At 48.1% G+C, this 19795-nt stretch overlaps 9 protein-coding genes across 9 annotated transcripts; 4 read left to right on the top strand and 5 right to left on the bottom strand.

The window, feature by feature from the left end:
• Window positions 1-1077: 1077 nt before the first annotated feature.
• N7487_010598 (DUF2293 domain-containing protein) lies at window positions 1078-1975 on the top strand (the record flags this gene model as incomplete). The annotated part of the gene is made up of 3 exons (XM_056878328.1): window positions 1078-1266; window positions 1344-1466; window positions 1526-1975. 3 exons carry the CDS (start codon window positions 1078-1080, stop codon window positions 1973-1975), a joined length of 762 nt encoding a protein of 253 aa, XP_056726908.1.
• Window positions 1976-2451: 476 nt separating this feature from the next.
• On the bottom strand, window positions 2452-3090 carry N7487_010597 (uncharacterized protein; the record flags this gene model as incomplete). The annotated part of the gene is made up of 1 exon (XM_056878327.1): window positions 2452-3090. The coding sequence occupies one exon, from the start codon at window positions 3088-3090 to the stop codon at window positions 2452-2454; it is 639 nt and encodes a 212-aa protein (XP_056726907.1).
• An 878-nt stretch (window positions 3091-3968) lies between these two features.
• N7487_010596 (uncharacterized protein) lies at window positions 3969-5255 on the top strand (the record flags this gene model as incomplete). Its single annotated transcript, XM_056878326.1, has 2 exons — window positions 3969-4334; window positions 4416-5255. The coding sequence occupies 2 exons, from the start codon at window positions 3969-3971 to the stop codon at window positions 5253-5255; spliced, it is 1206 nt and encodes a 401-aa protein (XP_056726906.1).
• Window positions 5256-8000: 2745 nt separating this feature from the next.
• Window positions 8001-9941, top strand: N7487_010595 (flavin-containing monooxygenase; the record flags this gene model as incomplete). The annotated part of the gene is made up of 1 exon (XM_056878325.1): window positions 8001-9941. The coding sequence occupies one exon, from the start codon at window positions 8001-8003 to the stop codon at window positions 9939-9941; it is 1941 nt and encodes a 646-aa protein (XP_056726905.1).
• A 1216-nt stretch (window positions 9942-11157) lies between these two features.
• On the top strand, window positions 11158-11551 carry N7487_010594 (uncharacterized protein; the record flags this gene model as incomplete). Its single annotated transcript, XM_056878324.1, has 2 exons — window positions 11158-11163; window positions 11285-11551. The coding sequence occupies 2 exons, from the start codon at window positions 11158-11160 to the stop codon at window positions 11549-11551; spliced, it is 273 nt and encodes a 90-aa protein (XP_056726904.1).
• A 638-nt stretch (window positions 11552-12189) lies between these two features.
• On the bottom strand, window positions 12190-12867 carry N7487_010593 (glutathione S-transferase family protein; the record flags this gene model as incomplete). Its single annotated transcript, XM_056878323.1, has 1 exon — window positions 12190-12867. One exon carries the CDS (start codon window positions 12865-12867, stop codon window positions 12190-12192), a length of 678 nt encoding a protein of 225 aa, XP_056726903.1.
• A 1558-nt stretch (window positions 12868-14425) lies between these two features.
• Window positions 14426-15151, bottom strand: N7487_010592 (uncharacterized protein; the record flags this gene model as incomplete). The annotated part of the gene is made up of 1 exon (XM_056878322.1): window positions 14426-15151. The coding sequence occupies one exon, from the start codon at window positions 15149-15151 to the stop codon at window positions 14426-14428; it is 726 nt and encodes a 241-aa protein (XP_056726902.1).
• Window positions 15152-15612: 461 nt separating this feature from the next.
• N7487_010591 (SDA1 family protein) lies at window positions 15613-18078 on the bottom strand (the record flags this gene model as incomplete). The annotated part of the gene is made up of 4 exons (XM_056878321.1): window positions 15613-17485; window positions 17541-17828; window positions 17903-17938; window positions 18032-18078. The coding sequence occupies 4 exons, from the start codon at window positions 18076-18078 to the stop codon at window positions 15613-15615; spliced, it is 2244 nt and encodes a 747-aa protein (XP_056726901.1).
• Window positions 18079-18324: 246 nt separating this feature from the next.
• Window positions 18325-19682, bottom strand: N7487_010590 (40S ribosomal protein uS7). The gene is made up of 4 exons (XM_056878320.1): window positions 19465-19682; window positions 19028-19211; window positions 18844-18958; window positions 18325-18786 (listed from the first exon to the last, which is right to left on the bottom strand). Exons 1-4 carry the CDS (start codon window positions 19596-19598, stop codon window positions 18584-18586), a joined length of 636 nt encoding a protein of 211 aa, XP_056726900.1. The 5' UTR covers window positions 19599-19682; the 3' UTR covers window positions 18325-18583.
• Between the last annotated feature and the right edge of the window lie 113 nt (window positions 19683-19795).

The following is a 19795-nucleotide window of genomic DNA, read 5'->3' as shown; positions in this document are numbered from 1 at the left end:
CCAATATTGGAGCTTCGGGGCACCGGAGCTTCAAGCTTCATAGCTTCAAAACATCAGAACATCAGACTATCCGGATGTTCCACCTTGAAAACCCCTCGTGGATGAAAGGGGGAAATTCAACCCCGTGTTCAGCTGGGGTAATCAGAATTGAGCTAAGCCCCTAGTAAACCGTCTTGGCGTCTCTTTGTCCAAAGAGCATATTAGTTGCTCCGTGCTCCACGCCTTTCCCCGGTACTCACTTTGCTTTGACCCTGGTGACAATTGTCTGTACGGAATACGGAGTACTCCGTATGTCAATAGTAGATACAGCATATGGAGGACATTCGACAGTGTCTTGGATTAAACCTTCGACAAAAAAGTCAACTCCGATCTCACAATCTAGAGATCTGTTGATCCCAATCTTATTCCATAGAATCTGTCTCTAAGGGGAAGGATCCGACCAATGAGCTCTGGATACTCGGTTCTCCAGTTTATGCTGATCTCATGTGTGATATCACCATGTTTGACCAGTCCATTCACATCTGGTCTACTCCGTGGGATCAACGACAATAAATCGGGATCCTACCTGTACTTTTTAGAGAGTATGGAGTAGATGTATCGAGTTCGTCTAAAACAGTAATAGCCGAGTTCTTAAGGTGGAGACTCGAAATCACCTACATAGTTATCTATATTTTGTACCCCGTAGTAGTTCAAGTATATCGCACTAGAATTGTGGTATCATAATCTATATATGTAAGTACCGTTGATTTCTCATACTCCGTAAATGCCAGAAAGACGAACCGTCGTAACTAGTTAGTTTGCGCACGTCAAGGGCCTGATTATCCAGGCACCAAAGCGATGCTCCACATAGCCACACAGCCACACAGCCACAGCCACTGTTCCTGATCTGCTTTGACCGTAAACGGTGGAAGTATCAAAGACCTCGAAGTCTTTCAGGTCCAAAAATAACATTGAACGACAATCAGATCTCAGTGCTGCCAAAAAGTTTCTCCCTAAATGGAATCGATGTGCGAGTGGCATCTCACCACCGTGTCATCCATCAACTCAGCAGCCTCCTTGGCTCCATGAACACTCAACATGGCACCAACAACTAAACCCAAAGTTCGCAAGCGCAAGCCACGCTTGAGAAAGAAGAACCGTGGTGTCCGCACTCGCGAAGGCCATGCACGTCCGATAGATGCAGGCTCGTCAGTCCAACCGCTCGCCGAAGTACTCAACGAGACGAAGCGTCGCAAACCCAAGAAAACATGGGCAGGGCTCATTCCTGTCTCTGATGATCCACTCGAAAAGGCGAGTTTTAGTTGTAGCAATATTGAAGAACACTATGCTAAACATGTAACCAGAACATTGTTGAGCAAGTACCTATGCCAGATGGCTACATTCTAGTCCCCAAGGGCGATGTTTACATCACTCGACACTGCCGCAGTAAGACCAAAGAGTCCGAGCGAATTGTCTATGTCGTCTACGTATGCCCTTATCCAACCCATCAGTTTCAAGGCAAGAAATGGACTACTAACAGCCCCAGAACCGCACGGGCAAAAGAACCCTGGGAATCCGAGTACCGGAAGAAATCCACACAGAAGTTCTCAAATCAGCCGCCGCAACCAAAGAGTCACGCGCAAATGCTGTGCAAGTACGCGATGCCAAGGATCTGTCCAAATCGCGAGAACTCCTAAAGTCCGAATTCCCGCTTATGCCCAAGGAAACCCTCAAAATCGTCCTAGAGCACGCCTTCCTCAAGGGATCAGGGCGTGTAGGGCGGACGGCGATGATCAGCGATGAGAAGAAGACACTCTTGGCTGTTGAGGCGCATATTCGCCATGTTCATACGCCTTATGAGAAGTTGCTCGACGAGGGCGTCAGTCGGAAGGATGCTCGTGAGCAGGTCTGGCCTACTGTCCAGGCCGTTGAACGGGCTTGGCAGGGATGCGAGAAGAGGGAGACTACATTGACGTTGCGTCCAGCGGATGATTGAAGATTTGTATTTTGTTTTCGGTGGAATTGGATGGGAATTGCATTGCTGGTGTTTGTCATGGCGTTCTAGAAGCTATGAAGCTATGAGGGTATGGTGTTTAGGATTACTCGAAGTTCACCAGTTAGGTTTGTCGAACTCTGGAATGCGTCACCGTTTACTTTACTCTCGATCCGGTAGGCTAGGTAGATAGGGTTATATGGTCCATGGATGAAGTAAAATCACTAAGAATAGCATTTGTGGCTATCTTGATGTAAGAATGGGGAGAAGAAGTAGGAGAGCGAGAGAAGAGACGGTAGAGAAGGAACGACAGGAATGATATCTAACTAACGAATCTTGCTCACCCAAGATCACATTGGTTGTCAAAGTACCTCAAATCCCTCTCACTGATCCTTCCATACTAAGCTCATCAATCCCACCTCTAACCCTGAAACAATGGTCATAACGCCGGGAAATTCATTCAGTCATAAATCCTCAACCTAGAGACGTCGACCACGGAGGAATTTAACCTCGAAATGCGGGTGGCGGTAAGGCAAACCCGAGAACCAACCGAAGCCATCGCGAATCATGTCTTGCATGGTACCCATCCGGAGGTTGACATCCGTAAGTGCATTTTCACGGTTTGGCTGGTCAGTGTCAATACGAATGTAGAGATGGGGTCCAGGTCGCTCGGGCAAGGTTTGCATAACTGGAAGTCCCACTCTCTGAATGTGAGCTACTTCAGCGCGAGCGGCGGTCAACACGTCCAGGTCGAGAGTCGGCATGGGGCGAGAGCGAATGGGAATGTAGAAGACGTGGCTGTGAGCTCCAGCCTCCCGAGACTGCTCATTAGTGTGAGCTCCAGTGGTGGTTGCTGTAGGTTCTTGAACAGGAGTGTCGATTTCCATTGGATCAAGTTCCATCGGGTCAGGTTCAGAAGGATCTTGCACGTCATCTTGAACAGTGGCGAAGCGGCTGCTGCCCATACCAGGCCTGATAGGGCTGTGGTGTTGGCCGGATTGGTAGATACTGTTCTGGGAGTTTGGGACGCCGGAACGTCCGGTTGTACGGCCTCGAGTTTGGTTTTGTTGCCTAATTTGTCTTGCGACTTGTCTGGGAATGCTTGGATTATTTGCCATCGCACTAAATGAGATTGTTAGCTCATGCCGGTCTCACATTTTGCTTATTGGAGGTCACGCGTACCCGTAGAGGCTTTGCTGTCTCCCTTATGGAAGAGAGCACATACGGTGAGGGTTGACTGAGGATGAAGGCTCGTCGAAGAGAAAGAAAGATTCGAGGCATTTGCTCGATGTCAACAATGCTTGCTTAGTTGTTTTGGCACGTGATTTCGAAGCTGGGAGTTTACGTGTTTTGAGTGTTGAGGACTAGCCAGATGGAAAAAAAAATCGAGGATTATCAAACCAATGCAGGTCATGTTTGTTATTCAATGAATTGGAAAGAATTGGAAGAATTGGACTAATTAAGAGGGCAGCAATCATAAGGTTCACCCGTAGACACGGATTATTAATGGACTGAAATATTATGATGCTATACAAAGTATAGCCAAGCTTTTTTAGAAGAGTTCCTGCTCGTGCCTTAACGTTTACATAGTTCCCGATTAAGATTGCCAAGAATGTGCCAAGACATCCACACGGGTCGACCCCCACAAGTAAAAAAACATGCAGTGTTCAAATGTTCCCATTCATGTTCTTATACATACTTAGTGATGTTCTTATATTGGAGATTGATGAACTGAAAAATCAAAGAGAAGAACCATAATACCTATTCACAGTCTTATCTACCTCTAGATTTCCAAATATTACAAATATCACAATCAGCACTAGCTAATCTTCTGAAGCCCACTGTTCAGGGTCCATCGCAGTTACACCAATCAGCTGAAACCAATGAGACGCAGCCGTCCCGAGGTTTGTTTGGGGGCTAAAGCTGACAGCCCAAAGAAAATTCACCCCTCTACCGTATCTTGCACTTGTTATGGATCATCCTTTCACCGTTCACCATGAGGAATCGTGTGTTTCTAGGCTCTCCGAACCGGCATAAATATGTCCTGGTAGCCGCGATACTAACCCTGTTCATTCTTTTCAAGTCCGTGCCCACGCCAACATACAGGCTTGACCCCCGCAATGAGAAGTCGCACGGGGAAGACCGACCACGATATCTTCACCAGTCTACATTTCGCGCGACCCCAGACTATGAATATGAGATCAAAATCTCTAATGCGCTACGCGCTATGGAGATAGAAAGGGAAATGCGACACGACGAGGATGCGACAGACACACTGTGGCAGATTATGCTACCAGGTGTCAGCGAGCGAAGCGACGATTCAATCCAATTCGAACAAAAGAACTCAGAATGGAAATACAAGGTCAGACCAACAACGAACAATTTATATCTTGATAATTAAATACCAGCTTGAACCACCGTGGCTGACTTTATAATTTAACAGCTCGTCCAAGCCGACTGGGCGGACAAATTCATTTTCAAGACTCTGGAATCCGTCCCAGACATCGCCCGACTCTACAAATCATACCCACACTCCGTCCACCGGGGCGATCTCCTCCGCTACCTGATTCTATGGTACTACGGCGGCTACTATGCAGACCTTGACGTCTATCCCGCACGAAGCATCAAGTCCTGTCCCTCACTACGCGACTCCCTCTTCAAAGACAACACCGTCAATGCGAATGTCTCGCTAGTCGTCGGAATCGAAATCGATGAACCCTTCGCATCGCCACAGAAGATGCGCGACTGGCACTGGGCGCGGCGATACGGCTTCATCCAGTACACGATGTATGCGCCACAACGATTCAGTCCGCTACTGAGAGAGATCATCGTCCGTGTCCTGTCGCATACGAAGAAGCGAGTCGACGGGAGTCATTTCTGGAGCGGGAGATACAACGAAATGGATACGCTGGAGATAACCGGGCCGGGCGTGTTTACAGATGCCATTCTCGATGTGCTATCAGATTCATTGCCGTCTACGCATCCATTAGTTCAGCAGTCTGCGGATGCGGACGCCAAGTTCTCTTCTTCGTCTTCGTCTATACAGCGTGTGACGTGGGCTCCTTTCCACGGGATTCAAGAGCCGGTTTGTGTCGAGGGTCCCGAGGCCAAGGCTGGTAAGCTGCTGGGAGGGCTGTGTGTTCTACCGGTCAACGCTTGGGGTAATGGACAGCGGCATTCTGGGTCAGAGGGCTTCAACAGTCAGCATGCTTGTCTTAACCATCGGTTTGGGGGAACCTGGAAACCTTGGAAACAGAGCTGGCAGAAGTATCTCTTTGGTTGAGGGGATATGACTTGAATGTTTACATATGGCGTTCCGGGGTGTACAGTATATGGCGTTTCACGGTATCTTCCAATTCATTTGATCTTGAGTGTCAATAATATCAAGGTCTTTCTTTCTAATGCTGATATCCAAGATTGTATTTCATCATGGTAATATGTACCATTCAATGCCAAGCAGCCTATGAAAGCCAAGTTAATCCTTTGTTAATTATGTAGTGAAGCACCTATCCACTGGAAGCCTGATGCATCTTGGACCAAGTATCATGGATGCTATCACTTGATGAACCAATATTTTACTTCAAACCCAAGGATAATGAAGAGCCATTGTTGTTTAATTCTAAAACATCTAGGTAATTACAACGACCAGTTCTCAACTCTGCGGTTTAGCCGGCGTTTCTCCACATCTATGTTGGGCATAGGCACCCCGGAGGCATCGTCGGTGGTGTCTACGTTTATTCAGACACAGACACATTTCGATATGAGAATTATGAGATACTGGACATGTTCATACTCGTACTCGGCAAGCGTGAGCCAGATTTCATGGTAGACTTGTGAGACAAGAAAGCATCTATAAGAGTCAGTAAGGGTATTTCTTTCAAGGAAAGCCATCGTGGTGAGCATATACTGAGGAATAAGTGAGGAGTAATACTCGCAGATGGGCATACTAACAACCCTCAAGGTAGTATGTGGTATGGTTGAGTGTGGTAGTGCGAAGTAGTGCGAAGTAGTGTGAAGTAGTGTGAATGTGTGGTGATGTGTAGCGCTCCTTTCCCTTTCTCTCTCCCTCTCTCTCTCTTCCTCTCTTCCTCTCCATCTTCTTTTTCCTTTTCTTTTTTCCTATTCTTCCTTTTCTTACTCCTCCTCTTTCATTTCTCTCGAGAAGTAAAAGAGACCCATCTCCATTCACCTGAACCTCTTCTTTCTTTGATTTTATTCTCCTCTTCTTGAGTCGAAATGTCCGAGCAGACTAAAACTTCAGTAAGTCTTATTTCGATGGCTGTGTCTCGTGTGCTATCCCATGCCAATGCGCTCAACTGACAACCGTGCCCAGGCCACTATGCCCCCCCTTCCCCCTTCCAACGTGAGCAATCAGTCTATGAGATGGTATAAGAGATATATTGATGTATGCAGCCTCAAAAGGTGACCAGGCGTCAACATCCCCGTAGGGGAAAGAAAATTTGAGGTAAGTCTCACGGTTTTGGGATTAGATCAATGCATCTCATGCATTCCAAGAGAGAGCAAGACAGGTACTAATATGCTTCTAGTCGAAGAGGCCGAAAAAGCCCTTCTTGCCGCTGCGGAGGCTGGCTCTGTGGACAGCACCAGTTAGTATCCCACGACATGTTAATGTTGTCTACTTCCAATTACCAAGAGGAATACTAATCTCGCGCAAGTAGAAGTCGTTGCCCGCCCCGCCTCTTCCCCTCCTGCTGCCTCCACTCCCCGAACCAGTGAGTTGAATACCCGCGCATTCCAAATTCTCAGCCCCCCTTCGGTTATTCTCTTGAGAGGAAATGTCTCCATAATAGCGGAGATCAGCCTATATAGCTGGACTTCCTATAATATCCTTGAGTTGCAGGTTCTGCTAAGGAGCAATACTAATATTCGAATAAATATAGCCAGTACCGGAGTAAGTTTTAAAATGCAGCCATTTCATCACTAGGCCATAGTCCTAGTTCGACAAATATCAATAAAGCCGGAGTTTCTTTCACCATAGCTCCCCCTTATCCTTAGTTATGAAGTAACAGTCATGAAGTAAGATCTTGGCTCAAAAAGTGATGGCATCCATCACAGTTGATCACAAACCTCAGATTGCCCATTGTAGCGGGCAACCTGGTCCTCACTATGTACGTATCGGCCTTACCCACCCTCTTATGTTTGCACATTTTATTATGTACTCGTCGATATATGGAGGATACAAGTAGGGGTTAGTTGCAGATTGAGAATGCACGCTTCTACACCTCTCTGAATTCACTGTTTGGGCTCAATGCTTAGATTATTTTATATGCAGGATTTGGTATGATGCTAAATTGTGAGTGCGGAATCGACCCGTATGTCAGAGCACATATATCCTCGAGTATTCCACCTTTCAATATGTATATACGTATAAGGCAGGGTGAACTGCCTAAGCCCTGGTAAGTGGTTTCGGATCGCACCGTCGAATGCTTGCACTTTTGCTGGCTTTTATACGCACTTCCTTATCTCACAAGTCACCATGAAATCCGGCCGATGCCCGCCAAGTACGACCGAATGTATTTCGTACCTTTGAGACAGACTCTCAACTCCCACGCCATTAATCATCGATCCTAAACGAAGCTCTGGCTCTTCAAGCTACGTCTACCTCGAATTTTGCCGTTCCTGAAGATGTAAGAATACATGGAACAGTGGGGAGCGATACTTATCATTCTCATGTTTAAATGCGTCTGTGTCTGAATAAACACAGACATGACAGTACTACGCTGGTTGTCGCATCTGGGGCTTGTAGACTCAAACAACTCTACATATACGCCTTTCTGATACATGTAGTTGCTATAGCCAGTATATTTCTCGCGAGGATGATAAATGAATCCATCCATCCATAATCACAGTTCAGCCCCCGTTAAGCCCCTGGTGGCTGCTCAGCGGGCCGCGGGGTAAACAAAGAAATTGGCTGACGCAGCTGACTTCAGCTTTAACATTTGTGGCTTGGCTCCTATTTACCTACAGCGTTCAATCCAATTTGAACTCATCAATACACATCGTTACCATGTCCAACGGCAGTAAGGACAATGCAACTCTATCCACCCCCAATGAGGAGGTCGATCCAACCCAATCGGCCCCGGTGAAAGCCCGCTACGAGGAAGAAAGAAAGAAACGTCTCCGCGACGACGGAAACGCACAGTTCATTGAAGTGGCAAAGTCAGCCCAGTATGAGCGTTTCGCCGATGATCCGTGGGTTGATCCAGCAGTAGTCCAACCCCTCCGAGACAAGTTCGTCAATAACCGAAGCGAAATACTCATCATCGGTGCCGGATGGGGTGGGATACAGAATGCTGTCCGCATGCTAGACGCTGGAATACCAGCCGAAGACATTCGTATCATTGACCCGGCTGGTGGATTTGGTGGCACCTGGTACTGGAATCGATATCCAGGGCTTATGTGTGACATTGAGAGCTATACATATCTTCCATATCTGGAGGAGACGGGATACGTACCCAAGCATCGGTATTCCCAAGGCGAAGAGATCCGGGACTATGCCAATCTTGTTGCGCAGAAATGGGGACTGATAGATTGTGCCGTTTTCCAAACTCAAGCACAGAAGATCGTTTGGGATGATGATGCCAAAGAATGGTCAGTCAATCTAATCCAGCATCGCAAGGGCCAATATCCGGAGACTCTCCAGATTCGCTCCAGGTTTGTTACCATTGCTGCTGGTGTCCTTAACTGGCCCAAATTGCCGAACATCCCGGGGATTCTGGATTACCAAGGTGATATGTTCCATTCTGCTCGTTGGGCATACGATGTCACTGGTGGGTCTCCAAAAGACCCAGTGCTTTCCAAATTGAAGGATAAGCGGGTCGTGATTATCGGCACAGGAGCGACGGCAGTACAAATCGTTCCGCAGCTCGCACAATGGTGCAAGCACCTCTATGTCGTACAGCGGACGCCGGCGTCAGTTGACGTTCGTGACCAGCGAGAAACAGATGAAGAATGGTTCCATAAAGAGGTTGCAGGATCGAAAGGATGGCAACGGGAGCGAATGCGGAACTTCCACCAACATTTCACTCTTGGCGAAATGCCAGCAGTCAACCTGGTCAACGATGGATGGACCCGCGCTCCTGGCTTAGTTGGTTTAACTGGCTATACAGAGGGGCCTAAATTACCTGAAGAAATCCCCGCATATATGGCGAGATTAGTTGAGATTGACACTCCCCGTCAACACCGCATCCATGCTCGCGTGCATGAAGAGGTGCAGGATCCTGCCATCGCAGAGAAACTAAAGCCCTGGTATCCTGTATGGTGTAAACGACCTCTTTTCCACGACGACTACCTCAAGACGTTCAACCAAGACAATGTGACTCTTGTCGATACCGATGGCAAGGGTATCGACCAGATGACAGCAGACTCTGTGGTTATCGGTGACAAGACCTACCAAGCCGATGTAGTTATTTTCGCGACAGGCTTCCTCGCACCTCCGGCTGGTACGCCATCTGAGAAAGCAAACATGTCAGTCATAGGCTTGAATGGAGTCACCATGAGCGAGGAATGGCCTCGCTCGGGCCCCACAACGCTGCACGGCGTTATCGATGCCAAGTTCCCCAACCTCTTCCTCTCTGGGCCTCAACAGGCGTCTACAAGTGGGAACTATCGGTTCAACCTGGACGAGTACGCGAAGCACATATCGTACATATTGACAGAAGCGAAGCGTAGGGCCAATGGTGCAAAATTTGTTGTTGCACCGTCCACGGAGGCAGCAGAGGCTTGGGGTATGCAAGTGATGATGCATTCTGCACCGATGGGGGTTGCAATTGGATGCACACCAGGATACTTCAATCTGGAGGGTGACCTTGATCGTGTGCCGCCCGAGAAGCAGATGGTCTTAGCGCGATCCGGTCTTTGGGGCTCGGGAATCGAGCATTGGCTTGGAGTTATTGAAGATTGGCGATCTAAAGGTGACATGAAGGGCATTTTGGTGCACATGCAATAAGCATCAAAGTAGCGAGGTTTTGCTTGCTTCCCTATAGTTAGTCAGATTTCTCTTTGTCCTTATGGGGTATAAAAGGGCCCTATGGCGGTAGATAGATTCAATACCTTCATCTATCTCTCTGTTTCTTCCTCTTGCTTTACGTTTATCATGTTGTGCTGCGTTGAGAAACGGACCTCTGATGGTATATAATGAGTAACCGCCTTACCTATATGGGTATAAGTTAGAACGGCGTCTATGATTAACTACTGATTCCCTAGTATCCCAAACGGTGATATTTATTAAACTAGATTCTCAGGCAAGTCATTGTGGCTGATACCTAATTAGCGGGTGAATAGGAATTGATTATATGGTGGAAAGAGGATTGAGGAGGAATACTCTGAGATATTGTTTGATGTGCTATCACTATCCTGGAGGTAGTGTCTACACTCTTACATATTCCTGGCTCAATGGTTCTGGAGGCATCAAGCTGCCAGCCTATATAGTTGTATATCGATAAGCCTTGCATGTACCAGTCCTCATCACATCATAAATCTCGAAGCGCCTCGATTTGAGACTCCACTGCTTGTTGAACTTCTTCTGGGTCTGAATATTCCTCTTGGCAATCTTATAGAATTTCATCGAAAGTTGGAAAGAGTCTCAGCCTGGGTGGTTTCTCGTTTTCTTCGGGGTCGGGGTTGACTGGATATTTCTGGAGGAGTTTGTCTGGGTGTGGACGGAAAAAGCATGGGTTGAATAAGATGATTTCATCATTCACCGTCGAGACTTGGGATACTTGGATTCCAAGCCTCTGAAGGTCATCATTGGAAGAATGGTCGGGTTCAAAGGCTTAGGATTGCCTTGACGGGCGTTTGAGAAGGCCATGGGGCTCCTATATCGCAGAGTCCATTTCGACAGAAATCAAATCAAAGTGAAAGTTAGGAGATGGAGAAACCGCACCGTTTCCGTGACATGGTAGGTCCCGGGGGTTGAAAGCGCATGGGTGACGATAGGTGAAGAAACAAACTATGAGTTTTAGGTAGTGAAGTCTATTATATGAAGTCCGGAGAGAGTGGGAAAGAGAGTTGCATTCTTCAGGAGCCTCACTTGATGGCTTGATTTACCAGGCACCAACACACAGATTAACTAGTTTTGCCAGGAAATTAATATAATGAGGTTACATGAAAATAATTTAACGACTGTACTATGTAGAACTACTGTATTTCAGGTTAGCCCTTACATGGATGTGTAGGTCAAATTATTTACTTACTAGTAGGTACATGAGGTGATCACATAACATTACGGGTCTATTACTCGCTAACCATCTATGGCACTCTTTTGTTCGGCTTCTTTTTTCCAACCACCAGCAAATTTTCGCTGTACAAGAGGCCCATGCCGATGCCGTTGATCACCGGCATTACGAAGCTGGTACCGCCAACGGCAAACAAGCATCTAGCGATATTAAGACTAGCACTATCCGCAGCACTCTGACTAGGGAAAAGATCGAGAAGGTAGGTTATGATGACCGATTGCATAGAGACAGCCGTCCATCCAGTGATGAAAGTGGAAACAATAGGGACGGCAATGTGAACGCGGTGGGAGTATCGAATGCTCCAGCCAAAGAGAATAAGTGAAAGACATTGCAGGGAAGAAAAAAACGGAACAATTCTAAGGCGGGCTTTTTTGATAGAGAAGTCTTCTGGCTGGATGGGACATCTGACGAGCTACTTCAAAGTTAGCCTTAACACGTCAGTATCTGAGCATTGCTTGCATGGCTTCTGCCTCGAGCCAGCATAGCGTGAGACTCTCATGTTATACAAGACATCCGAATGGTTTAAAATCCGCCAGACCCACAAGATGTAGACGACACGACGAGTTGGAAACAAACACAATGATTGGCTCGGTCTACAGGCCTGGGGTGGGGCGTGATTTACCTATATTTGGGGAGTGTTCACGTGACACGTTCACCATTACAAAGTCCACGTTGGTTAACCCATTACACCCCTTACCATCATCATCGAAAGCATAGAAACCTGGAAGAGACCCGCTAGATGGGCCGACCTGCGATGAGAATATCATGACGCTTTCTCCACTGTGCTACAATTCATTGAAGGCCTCAGCGGGATAGGCCACTCTACCAGGCGCGTTATTCATGCAAAAAATACGAGCATGGCCGGTCCACTAAGCAGAAAAATGTACTTTTCAATATTTGGATTCAAAACACTGAAAACTTTGCCTACTCTCTGCGAGTTTCATCTTCCATCACATTGCCTTATTTCCCTTCCGCAGCAGCCGCTGCCTTCGCCTTATCATCAATGGTCTTGGCAACAGCCGGACGAGCCTTGATACGGTTCAGCCAGGAATTAACATGTGGGAAGTTCTTCTCAAGATCTATTTCGTTCGACCAGAGAAGCCCGGCCACCTCGAACCACGGCACAAAAGCAGCATCGACAAAGCTGTACTTGCCGCCAATGAGGTACTCCTTGTTCTGGAGGGATCGGTTCAGCACACCCGAAACACGACGGATCTCGTTAACATAGCGCTCCACCGCACTGGGGACCTTCTCGGGGTGGTAGATCGTAAACCAGGCAGCCTGCCCGAAGTATGGTCCCTGGCCGGACACCTGGTAGTGTAGCCACTGCTTGCTTTCATAGTACTCCTTCGAGCCAGTGGGGAAGCTGATGGTGTGTTCCTTGTCGTATGTATCCACCAGGTACTCGAGGATGGCGCCGGATTCCCAGATGGTGATTCCGGTGTTTGGGTCCTCGAGGGCTGGGACACGACCGTTGGGGTTAATAGATTCATAGGGTTCCTTCTTTAGGTCGGCGGGATCGACCAACTTGGGCTCGTAGGGAAGCTTGAGCTCTTCCAGGATTATGAGGATCTTCCAAGGGTTGGGTGTGCCGGCGTGGCCCTTAAGGGTCCAGAGAGTGAGTTTTTCAAGAGACATGGCGAGTGAATTAATGATTGATTGATTTGGAGGAAGATAGTTTGATATAGAGACAACAAGGATCGAGGGTTGGTCTGCTTATAAGTACCTGTATCCTCCAATGGCGGGAGCATCAAGATATGAATTACTCAGTTCGGCACCCAGGAAGGCCGAACGGTTGGTAAGCTGGAGAGTTAATTCTCTTTATGGTTTTCATCAGCGTTTATTAGGCCCTAAGTTATCAATCAATACGGAGTACAAACCACGGACTATGCAGCTGACACAAACAGCGCAAACAGTGTAAAGTATGAAACAAACTATACAAACAAAACTGGTTTGCCCGGGAGTGGATTAATAATGGCGGAGCGAAACCACCTCCAGGGCTGGGAATTCCAAGGTTGGTCCCGAGGTCATCAACACTGCAGTCTAAGCACTCGGTGACCTGAGTACTGACTGCACACACGCTAGGCCTTCACCGAGCATAATATGAGCATTATTAAGCATGGCCTGTCATTCTAAACATAAAGCGGGGGCATCCCAATCGGGCATCGGCCTACAGTCCGGTACACCCTGCTACATATGTAGGCAATTGACAGCATAACCTTGGAATGAAAATGCAGTCCGGTATATAACCTATTGACCACGACATGATATACTTTACTCCGTGAGCAGAAGCGGTGATACAACGGAAGTGGAAAGTTAATTAGCTACTAGTACATATACGGATGTAGATATATATAACCACGACATACTACCTACATACCTCTCTTTTCTATCAAACACATTTCATCTCTAAAACACCTGTACGTTTAAGCCATGGCCTCAAGAGACACTTGGATAATTCCCCTCGTTCGGTATCGAATAAATCGGGACCCGCTCAGGCAAGATGTGCAAGAAGATCCAGATATTGAGTTAGGAGAGCTTGGCGACGTTAATACTGATTTCGGCGCTACCTTGAAGGACACCACTAACGTTGTCAACAATGATGATCATCGTACTCAGAAAAAGAAAACCGTTTTGGTACTATCAGATAATAATCCTCCTCTCCAACTTCCGAGATTTTTGAAGATTCGAGTATATTGGGCAAGATTGCTAGGCTGGTGATTTGAAATAATGGGGGACTATATTACGGGACATAGGGATATATTCAACATTGGGTGATCGTTCTTTTATGTACAAAATGTGGCTGGTTGCTTTATTTTTTGTGTTATTAATTTCGGTCTTGGTTCGAGGGCGGCTGGTCCAAGTGATGCCTGGTAACAATTGCACTGATTATTTTGGAACATGACATCTATGCCCTTGTTGGAGTAGACCCTGAAGTTACATAACTACAAAACATGATCACAGTAATCTAAAAATACGAAATAACGATCTTGATAAGTCACATTCACTGCTCTGCAGATGGAAAAAGATAATGATACAAGACAATATGGTACAGCACAGAACAACAGGGGGTATAATAAAAGTCTGGTAAAAGGGACCAAGCCGATTCCAGGCCCCGGGAACAAGCAAGAAAATAAAAGGTCATGCCATGCAGTGGCTCATAACAGAAGGAAAACGAGAAGCGAGAACCAACGGTCTAAGCACCGTACATCCGCACATCCTCTGCATCAACTTCCTCGCGGCGACGGAGGAACGTGGCTTCCTCAAAATCATCCATCTCCATAGTGGGCTGTTCAATCTTGGTGTGACGCACCGCAAGAATACGTCGACTTTGGCCCAGATTTGGAGACAGGATGGCTCGTCCATGAGAGTTCTCGCGCCAGGATGCGCCGAAATTATTGAATGATTCATCAGCATCCTCATCGACGAGAATATCACCATCTAATTCCAAAGCCCGCTTTTGGCCGCCCAAGGCTAGTGACACAGTCGAGTCCTGGCTGCTTGGTGGGATCGAGTATGCGTCACCATCGTCAGTGACGAGGTAGTCATCGTGGCCGAAAGAGGATTTGCCAGAGCCAGAAAACGGCGACAGCTCAGAAGGTCTGCTGCCATGGTAAGGTTGAGCACGAGGGATCTGAGCGATAGGTGTAGGGAGTGGGGCCTTTTGTTCTGTCTTGGACATGTGGGTTCTATATCCATCTGCGACAGATTTCCGGACCCGCATTCCGACGGATAGAAGTGAGGATTGAACTTTGGCAGGCACGACGGGATGGGCAGAGAATGTCGCCGCGGCGTAATGGTGATGATGCGATACCGCGGGTGTATCTGAAGACACTGGTTCCGAGGCAGATGTGAAGAAGGTTGTGATAGGAGGTTGGAAGCGTCGACGCTTCGACAAGTCGGTGCTGGGTGGGATCGGCATTTTGGAATAGGGGTTTGGGACACGGGAGATATGGATTTGAATAGAATGAGGTATGTGATTTCAGATCTCAGTGTAGTATTCTCTCAAAAATGTCCAGGAAGTGACGTAGTGGGGTGTAAAAGGGAAGAAAATGGGAAAAAGGAAAATCGAGGGCTGCTCGGGCAACGGGACCACTTAACGCGGTACGCGTTGATCGCATATTACCACCCCCACTTAGATCGCGTCTTGGAGCCAATCTACTACTTTTAATTAGTGGACTTCTTTTACAAAGATACCAGTCTTAGTCTTTCTAAGTACGGAGTATTCCATAGTCTTTCTATAATCACTGAGAGGATTCAAATATAGTAAAACCATGGCCATGAGGGTAGTATATGCTCTTTATAATCTATCCTGCGAGCCTGCAACAAAAGTAATGTACTGTATATAACAAATCATTATTTTTAAAGGACATAAGAGGCCTATCACTGGCCAACGTTTCCTCTGCGTCCGCCTCTCCTGCCACGGTCGACATGAGCCCGAAGCACAGCACGGGTCTCCACCAAACTTCTCTTGTTCTTGCTACGCGCTTTACCCAGCGTCATGAGGAAGTTCTTCTTGCGAGCCTTCTCCTTGTTGGTAGTACTCTTTCCTTGCTCCTCCTTGCGCTCCTTGCGACGAGCCTCCTTGCTCATGTGTTCAGAGCGATCGGTCTTGCCCTCCCTGGCATGGGCAATACGTTCCTCACGGGTGGCCTTGGCGGCAGATAGGGCAGCAAGACCCTCAATCTCGCCAGCGGTCAATGGGTCATCGGTATGGCGGGAGGTCCATGGGGCGGCGACGCGGCCCTTGTTGCCTGGAAGAGCGGCCTCAGCTGCTGCCTGGGCGCGAAGCTCCGTAAGTTTGGCGAGATCAGCGGGAGTGAGAATGCGGGTGGTGGCCAGTTTCATGAAGTCAATGGCTTTGTCGGCTTCCTCCTGTTTTTCGGTGTCCTTCTTGGCCTCTTCTTCCTGCTTGGCCTTCTTGGATGCCGGCTTGCCTTCATCCTCGGAGTCGCTCAGTACAATGTCAACATCGTCCTCCACATTGATCCATTCTCCATCGATATCACTGTCCTCGTCATCTTCGACGTTCCAGGCTGCCCAGTCGGCTTCATCGTTTTCCTCTTCGTTATCTTCGGCATCAGATGGAAGACCGTTCTCGATGTTCCTCTTGCGGCGCTCCTCATCTTTCCACTTGGCCAAGAGTTCCAGGCCCTCGATTTCGCCAGCCGCTTGCTCACCGTAACGTCTCTCTTGTCTCTCACCAGCGCGAAGACTCATTGCGGCCTCCTTGCCACGGTCACGCTTCTTCAACATCTGCGCACCAACATCGCGGTAAAGACTGAGGAGACCCTTGGAGGCCATCATGACACCCTTATCCTTACTCTTCTTGTACATGACAAGATCCTGCAACAGAGTCTCTTCAATAGCCAAAGGCTGTCTAGCACAAATTTCACGGATGGCATTCAGACCAGCTGTCGCAACTTCACCTGCAGATGCTTCGGAAACGAACTCGTTTGCAATTTTCTGGACCAGAGGCTCGAGAACATCAGGGGGCACCAAGTCGTGGGAGGCTTGGGCCAGGGATGCCAGGAATGAAGTCACGGAAGGTTGGCGGGGGGTAAGGAACTTTTGGAAGTAAGAGTAGAGCGGCATGATGTGCAACTTGTGCAAGCCGACCAGACGGGAGACCAGCTGGAGCACTTGGAGCTTTTGCTCCAAATTCAACTTGGACTTGCCGTTCTGGAGATGCTTGAAGAACATGTTATCCGCGAATCCCTGGGGGTCGTGCAGCAAATGAAGCGCGGAGAAGTTGAGGGGAGCAGGGTTGCCCTTCTTGCGCTCCTTGTTCCTGACCGCTTTGATGGCCTTTTCGGCGACACGGGCCTTCTTTCTGGTCTTCTTGTTGATGGTAAGTTGGTGCTTAACCTGACCAACATTGACCTCTTCGTCACTATCTTCGTCCTCCAGTTCCTCGCGCTCCTTATCGCCACCAAGGAAGAAACGGACTCCACCGATGATGACCTTCTCATTTTGCGACAAGGCTGCCTCCTTCATGATTTCAACGGCCTTAGCCTCGGTCCAGATTTGGCGCTTCCATAACTCTCTGGTGATCTTGATTGCCCACAGGCCTTTAGCCGATGTGCGGTCTGATGTGACCAAGTTGAATAGAACGGTTTGCATAGTTCGGTTCAGCTTGTGGTTAGTGGTCTTTGAGTTTGCGGTCCGCAGCTCAGACAGAATCTTCTGGAAGAGTAGAGCGCGAAGGGTCTTGCTAGGTGTAGAGATGAGGATGGGGAAGAGAGTGTGGAGTAGGCTGGAGTAGCAATTAGAATGATAGTAGGGAAGCAAGGACAAGTGGGTCTTCATACGTTGCTGAATCCATAAGATCCTTCTTTTTCAAGAGCACCAAACTTCCAACCAGCTTCTCCCGCAACTCTGTCTCCAACACCAAGTGGTGTTGCATGAGCATGTCAATGAGCTGTTGCGGGAAGTCCTTGCAGATCCCTGGGTAGCAGTCGGCCACATGGGAAATGAAGTCAATAAGATCCCGAAGAGAGATCACACCGGTATCCGTAGCGGATGAGGGTGCCGCCATGAAAATCTCACGGTGGGATTCATATTGGTAGTGTTGGGCGCGGAAATCCTCGATATAAGACCTGAATATCGCAAAGCGGTAATTAGTCCCCGATCGAGTGTAATATATCATGGAAAATCTCTGCCTATAACTTACTTGGGATCCCTGCGAATCTTGTGCTGTAAATTGGGCCTGCAAATCGCAAAGAAAAGATGTTAGTATCATGGGACTGAAGCCTCTGATCGATTGATCATGGGCGCATGGGTTTAGACCAGGTGGACATACAGGTCAGCCTCGACCTTTTCCAAGGCTCCAAGCTTTCTTTTCACCATTTTGACGGTGGTAATAAGAATGTGGTGGTTGGGAAAGGGTATGTTGGAGGTCCGAACTTTTTTTTCTCCGTATTCTCCGTATCGATAAGCGATGGAAAATCTCAACCTTGGCAATATCTGATTTGGCTAGAACTATCAAAATATCAAAATATCAAAATATCAAATTGAAAATATTAAGACATTAGATATTTGATCATTTATTACATTCTACATTTTGATCCACGTTCGACTATATTGCCAGATCCATTCAAAAACGAGAATAAAAGAAATTTTTTCTTTTTAGGAAATGGGCCTTTACGACCCAAGGTCTTCATGATCGCATCACAACTACAAAGAAAGCCGTCCGAATGCGTTCCCTTTTAAGATCGTGCTTCCTCCTTGACTGTATCACATTATGTACAGCCTTGCAGATGCATGCGAATCCACTGAATCCCGGTTAAAACCCCGTCCACTCCAGTATACGCAAACAGAGGACCAAACGGAGAACAAATCCAACACAACCCCTTTACCGGTTGCTCTTGGCAACACGCTCGAGCTCGTCCTTCTTCTTGATAGCGTAGGAGTTGGAAGAACCCTTGGCGGCGTTGATCAGCTCCTCAGCAAGGCACTCAGCAATGCTCTTGATGTTGCGGAAAGAGGCCTCGCGGGCACCGATGGTGAGCAGAGAGATGGACTGGTTCACGCGACGGAGGGGAGACACATCGACGGCTGGAACGAAGTTAGTATTTGATATCAGTGGCGAGATAAGACTTTTTTTTCACATACCCTGGCGACGGACGGTACCCTGGCTACCGATACGGGTGGAGTCCTCACGGGGACCGCAGTTGACAATGGCGTCAACGGCAACCTGGAGAGGGTTCTGGTCGGTCATGATGTGGACCTGTAGAATTGAAGATTAGTGCCTGAATTGGATAGTTGTAAGGTTGAATTGGTCGGAGTGGCAACATACAATCTCGAAAGCGTGAGCGACGATGCGGACAGCGAGGAGCTTCTTTCCGTTGTTGCGGCCGTTCATCATGAGGGAGTTGGTGAGACGCTCGATGATGGGGCACTGAGCCTTGCGGAAACGCTTGGCGGCATAGCGACCGGCAGAGTGGGAGAGGTAGACGGGGGAGCGGATCTGGATGTAGTCGCTATGATGGCGGGTCAGCACCTCTGTAAACCTGATAGTCGCGCAATTGCCGGTCCTTGTGTGCGCTGTTGATTTCCTGCTGTGTGCAAAGAGAAAACCAGTCCCATGTCGTGTTGTGTTTCCTCCGATACAGAATTTCGATATCCCCTTCAAGTTGTCGAAAAACTCTTGCCCTTCCACCAATTTAACTCGCTTTTATCTCGCACACAACAGGAATTCACTCGGCGCATAGAGGACCTGATAGAAAGACTCACGTCAGGGAAATGTCCCGGATCTCGACATCATCGTAGCTCCACTTGTTGAACAGCTTGATGCTGCCCTGCTCGGCCAGAACCTCCTTGGGCAGGACAGGGAAGGCGGCGACCTCGACGTCCCCGTTGTCGGACATGTTGACTGTGCGGGAGGGGTTCGTGGGAAAATGACCGGGTTGTCGTTTGGTGGTTGAACGTCGATGAGGTTCCGGGTATCCAAGAAAGAAATTGGTGTGACTCGCTTAGGTTGTGCGGGGGTCATGTGATTAGGGTAGGCTGAGAGTGGAGATCACCTGATTTTTATCTTGTGGGCCTTGTGGCCCTGCTGCCTTGA

This window comes from Penicillium crustosum (genome assembly GCF_028827405.1).
Source record: "Penicillium crustosum strain IBT 35664 chromosome Unknown utg000004l_segment0_segment0, whole genome shotgun sequence".
Classification (NCBI taxonomy): domain Eukaryota; kingdom Fungi; phylum Ascomycota; class Eurotiomycetes; order Eurotiales; family Aspergillaceae; genus Penicillium; species Penicillium crustosum.
The sequence above is the reverse complement of the archived record's forward strand: the minus strand, read 5'-3'. Positions and strand labels throughout refer to the sequence as shown.

What these genes read in the sequence shown, in the direction of transcription:
- N7487_010590 (XM_056878320.1), bottom strand. Translation starts at nt 19,598, where the DNA reads ATGTCCGACAACGGGGACGTCGAGGTCGCCGCCTTCCCTGTCCTGCCC. An exon ending in TCGCTCACGCTTTCGAGATT is followed by an intron (nt 18,959 to 19,027) that starts GTATGTTGCCAC and finishes TCAATTCTACAG; the next exon opens with GTCCACATCATGACCGACCA. An exon ending in GGGTACCGTCCGTCGCCAGG is followed by an intron (nt 18,787 to 18,843) that starts GTATGTGAAAAA and finishes ACTTCGTTCCAG; the next exon opens with CCGTCGATGTGTCTCCCCTC.